The sequence below is a fragment of the Acartia tonsa genome, chromosome 6 (genome assembly GCF_053477335.1).
Source record: "Acartia tonsa isolate MP-2025a chromosome 6, ASM5347733v1, whole genome shotgun sequence".
Lineage (NCBI taxonomy): Eukaryota > Metazoa > Arthropoda > Copepoda > Calanoida > Acartiidae > Acartia > Acartia tonsa.
In genome coordinates, this window is record NC_137265.1 from 19,313,680 (window position 1) to 19,319,476 (window position 5,797).

Sequence of the window (5,797 nt, forward strand, 5' to 3'; positions counted from 1 at the left end):
ATTATATTTTTCTTTATTGTTACAAAATAATATTACTGCGAAATGTTTCATAAAAAAAAGAATAGAACTCAAGGTATTTCCAATTTATTGAATAAATAAGTAAATAAATAAATAGATAAATAAGAAGCAAGTTGTACTATGTTATAATGTACATCTTTAGAATAAACAGAATCACAGGATTTAGAAACATAAATAGTGAAATCACATAGAAATTAGGTATAAATATCCACCTGATATATTAAACTATGTATGAAATAGATAGATATCCTTATTGGTTAGTTAGGTATTCCTATTATTAGATAGGTATACCTACATATGTTTATGGGATTCCAGGTAAGGTTATTTAGTTACTGTACCCGGCCAGATCTGATCCATATCCTGCCAGGTCGTTGCTGTAGTCATAGTCTCCAAGGTTGATGATTACTCTAAATTAAAAATTCACAATTATTCAAAAATCTTTTTAAAGGCGTTTTATTATGTGATATAATTATCCTATTCAACTGTTTTTTTAATACTATAGGCAAAGCATCTCTCTAATCAAATCCTCATACTATCAGTGTGTCCTTAAACAGTATCTATTACTTAGGCAATTCAAAACAAATTATTTTCATATTCTGCTTTTGAGTTCTGACACTCTACACGTGCTAACGTTCGTTTGTCCTACTATACCGTTTCCGAGCTTCGATTTTATGGGTGTTGTCAGCTTTGTTTTACTACATATGTATGTATAATTTGAAATAGACACTAAACAAGGAAGACAACACCCATATGTAGCAAAGCATGAACCATTGTGGATGGCCTAACGATAAGATATTCATTGCCATAGAAAATAAATGTAAATTAAATTATATCGATAACATACAGCAAAACTAGAATTTTAAATTTTCAGAACAACATAAACTGAAGATATTTTACTTGAATAGAAAAAAAACTATTTTACCCATTGTTATTAGAAGCAGCAGCAAGGGTCTGTTCCTCGGCCAGTCTCCTCTGGGCAGCAACAGCCTCGGCAATCTCGGGGTAGGGGATCTCAACATCCTTGGGGAGGTGAGGGGCAGAGGGGTGGTAGCCAGTTTCGTCAGCATACCAGTCAACCTATATTGAAAGGTTTCGTGATTTTAGTACACCAATTAAAAAAGTACTTCAATTTACATAGAGTATCATAAAATAAGTTAGAACATATAAAAAAATTAGCATCTTCTTTATCATATGAATGTATTGTAAAAATATTATTTATAGAAATTCTCTTGTAAGGAAATATTATTTACCAAAAGTGTAAAATTTAATGTTTTATTGATTACGATGGCAATGATTTTTTAAAAAGATCTATATAATACTTTACTGTTTTATAAATCTAAAAATATCAATGTATTGTATAATTTTACCTGGTAGGTGAGTCCATCGGGACCAACATAAGAGTAGGAACCGGACATAACATGAACCTTAAATATAAAAATAATCATTTTAAAGTTTTGGAATTGCTGCGATTATGTTTATTTTGTAAGTCAAATATCTTATTGTAAAGACAAAATGTATTGTATTTCTGCTTTTAAATGCAAATTTACCAAAAAAAAACAAAAAAAACAATAGTAACTGGCAGGACTAATTTTTATAGTATGGCTTTGATACCGATTAAAATCCTCTAGATTGGAACCAGTTCTCAGCCATTCTAAAAAATCATGTATAGCATCGTATTAGAGACAATTTTTCTATGAATAATAAAATAATAATCAAGAAATTAATTCTAGTTTCGTTAGCCCGAGCCTTGGACCCCTTGGGGCTAACAAAACTGGTTTTAACCAATAATTTTTTTATTTAATATCCACAAAAAGCTGTCTATAATATGATGCAATAAATAACTATTATGAAAATGTTAATATTTTCACCTCAGTATCTCCCAAAGTTTTCATCTTTCCTGAGGCCTCCTGGAAGATTCCATTATCAGCCTCATACATGTAGTTCCAGTTTCCATGGTTGTCATTAGTGTGGGTGGACCTCACCAGACCAATGGGGTCAACATTCTTGGCTAGACCGAGTCCACTGCTTGCCTGCAAATAGAAAGTTCATTGGTGGTTTCCCTAATTCTGTACAAAAAAACGAGTTATTTGGTTTAGGTTATAAAATAACCTATACATATAATTTTGTTGGGTTGGATCCCCCTAGGGGTTAAACATAAGTTTCTTTTTAAAAATGTAAAAGTAACACCAGTACATCAATTCCATAACGGCCCTGTTCTTAATAGAATAGTATTACTAACATGTAAAAATTTAAATGATTTTTCCGTCTTTCTCATTGATCTAATAACGCTCAGGTACTAGTTACACGACTGAAATTGTCTAGAAGTCCCTATTAGGTATGTCAATTTATTTTGCCTGCAAACATATTCTCCATATTTATATCCAATAATAATGTTTTTTTTTGGGTGTTTTTGATTTTACACATCTAAAGTGTCAATATTTAAATAAAGGTATAATAAAGGTAAAATAAAGGTGGTTGATTGTCAGAAATATCCTGTTAGTAGTAAAATAGCTACGTTACTAACAAAGGTTTTCAACAAGCAAACCTGGGCAAAGCTGTTGGCAGGGGCAGAGGATACAAAGGTTGTGCTAGCAGCTCCGCTCCTATCTCCGTAGCCACTCAGAGAGTTGTCGGAGACAAAAGTAACCACAGGCTCTGAGGGAGAACCATATCCTGTATACACCTGGGTAAAATATAGATATTAATATTTAGGACAAAAGGAATGCTAATAATACTTACAATGCTAGTAAAATGTGAATAAAATATCACGGAACCTTGTGGAGTCTGGTGTATTATGGCTAGTTCAATTATTATCATTTATGGCTCTTTAATAAATAGATTGACGTATGGATTACTAAACCTCGATGATACTTTAAAAGCATAAAAAATTAAAATATTATACTAATGGATACAGGGATAGGACAATGTAAGAATTATGAGATACAAAGCTGACCCCAAGCTAAGAGGAATATTTGTCCTTACAACATGGAGGAGGAAGTGGGTTAATCACGATAGATTTTTATCGCAGCTATTTTACAGCTGACTTTTTCATTTGTCTGTCCAACGAATACATATAGAATACATGGAAACATGGGTTGTTAACATAATCCTCTGATTTTGGGCAATACTTCCCGTATGGGATAGGGCAAGAACCTCCAATCTTTTTTTTGAGGGGGGGGGGAACACTTATTTATACTTTATATTAGCCAACTGGGAGAAACATTTTTTCAGGTATGAGAGAATCTCTCCATTTGTCATTCCCACTTACCTCATCAATGGTAGATTCAGCGGGAGAACCATAGCTGGAAGCAACTGACTCGCTGGCATACCCGAAAGTTTGGGGGAGGTCAAACTGATAATCAACATCGTTAAAGGCCTCATTAGGGCCGTTGTATAAGGATGCAGCCTAAATTAAATTTTAATTTATTTTTATGTAAAGGTAATTTGTGTAATCTATGAAAAAAGTAATTTATTAAAATTTGTTTTAAATTAAGAAAATTTAATTATAAATTGAGCAAAAAGTTAATAACTTGGATAAACCAACAACTTGATCATAGTATACATAAGTAGAGAATGAGGGGATTATTACTTGTAAATTATCCAACATTTTACTAATTCGTTGGCCTACAAACTGTTATAAAATCTTGATTAGTTGGTTCAAAATAGCAGTTTATAAACTTTTCCACCATTGATTTTAATGTATAGATGGGCTAATTATATTCATAGTTATTTGGCTCTGCATCAATATTTATCAATTGTCATAATCCTTAAGGTACAGGTAACATATGTGCAGGTTAAAATATTTTCTACCTGCTGTGATTCTCCTGCATAATAGTCAGGTGAAGAGTAGAGACCTGTTGCCTGCTGGGCACTGCCAGAGGAATCCAGGGGGGCCAGGTAGCTGTCCTGGCATACAGCAGCCGCCAAACACAAACTCAATATAAAAACCTAAACAAAGTTCAAGATTGAAATCGATTTGAATGGCCACAGACATTGCAAAGAAGGGGTTTATTCGAAATACTAACATTTGAAAATACTTTGCTTGGGTTATATACATATGCAAGTGTTTAATTCTATTATATAAAGTAGTAATGTTTTTTTTTGTCCGAAGCTTAAGGTTTCAATTACTACTAATTAGGGAAACTTCATATAGGTGAAGGAATTGTTTTCGTTTATTTTTCTCTTCTTATTCTTTTAAACACAGAGCCCCTAGACGCCAAGTGAAGTGAAGTAAATTGGTTGAAAATATTAAAAATTTGATTTTAAAAAAATATGAATATTCTTATATGTATTATTTCCAAATATCTTACTAATAAAACAATTTTCATAAATAAAACGAATCAATTTGAAATATTAAGAAACATTAATTTTATTTTTAAAAATATGGTTCAATACATGATGTCTGATACTGACGTACATCATAAGCTATTAGACTTAATTAAAACAATGATTGGTGTATAATCTTTTTAGGATTCACAAAAAAAACAATTAGGCATAGGACAACTACTAAAAGTAATAAGTTTACAAGACTAAAACTGGTCACATAAGCTTTCTATGATAATAGGTTACGAAAGTTTTGAATCGATAGTACAATACTAAGCGATAAAATCATTCATTTACGGCGCGGACGTACGAATAAATATTCTATATGCAAAGATCTATCTTTTTAAATGATTTTTTTTATTATCATCAAAAATTGTCGTCAATGTAGGATGCTAACATGGACCTCATTTATTTGTAAGTTTGTTCATCCAGTATGAGTATGATGAGTTTGGTGTGTATCATTATTTTAGCCAGTTGCGAGTTTCACTTTATCAGAGTTCAAGAAAATCTAGCGCAACATTTTATATTTATGGAAAAGCCTCGCTTTTTTATTAAATATAATTATATAACTATTTTTAGTTGCTTTTTAATTAGTTTACTTTATAAAGAATCAATATAAAAGAATAATAGGTTTTAATGAATCTTCTAATATAAAAACCAATTTAGTAAAATTCTTATGTTAGTAGCGCAGCTATTCTATAACAAGGACATGGCTGTTCGACAGAGCGAACACAACCGTCAGCTATTTTTAGAGGGAGTCGTAGTTACATAAATGGAACAAACATGTTTAGCAGTAAAATTAAATAGATTTCACTTGACGTTCATTCTCTTTTTTAGCTGAATATAGTTGCGCTTTGTTGAGAAGGAAGGTAACATTTAATTAGCAAAAGTATTTTAAAATAAATTTTTCTTGCAAAATAATTGTTGCAATTATCATTAATAGCCAACAGAGCTAGGGAAAAATTATGCTCCTATTCACTTTAGCTGAAAACGCGAAATTAAAAATGCTCTTTAGCTAAAAATAATATCTATAGTATGTTGATGAAAAAATGGTTTTCAATAGCAACGAAGCTCACTTACTTTCATGTTGAGTGGTCAAAAGTAAAATGAAACGGTCCATATTTAAGCAACCTTATATATATTTATATTTGGTCTAGTGGTGACATATTGTAGTACCCATGTATGTATGTAAGTCCATTAGACAGTTTCAAAAAACATATAATGATTTTTTTAAAGTGATTTTTTAAAAGGTAAAACTTTATTAATTTAAATCCAATCATAAGAGAAAGTTGGAACTGTAAATATTGTTTAGTAATAGATTAAAATATCAATTAAACGAATATAATTAATAGGTATTTATGTATTGGATCGTATTATAGACAGCATTCCGAAGGCCTAGGCTAACAAAACTGGTATTATTTTAAGATTATCTATTTTAATATTCGTAGAAAATTTT

The 5,797-nt window shown here is 31.0% G+C and overlaps 1 protein-coding gene across 1 annotated transcript; it reads right to left on the reverse strand.

Annotated features, from left to right (window-relative positions):
- Positions 1 to 68: 68 nt before the first annotated feature.
- LOC145323295 (uncharacterized) lies at positions 69 to 5,459 on the reverse strand. Its single transcript, XM_080165724.1, has 8 exons — positions 5,422 to 5,459; positions 3,829 to 3,966; positions 3,287 to 3,424; positions 2,564 to 2,701; positions 1,887 to 2,048; positions 1,386 to 1,442; positions 941 to 1,095; positions 69 to 425 (listed from the first exon to the last, which is right to left on the reverse strand). The coding sequence occupies exons 1-8, from the start codon at positions 5,425 to 5,427 to the stop codon at positions 344 to 346; spliced, it is 876 nt and encodes a 291-aa protein (XP_080021850.1). The 5' UTR covers positions 5,428 to 5,459; the 3' UTR covers positions 69 to 343.
- Between the last annotated feature and the right edge of the window lie 338 nt (positions 5,460 to 5,797).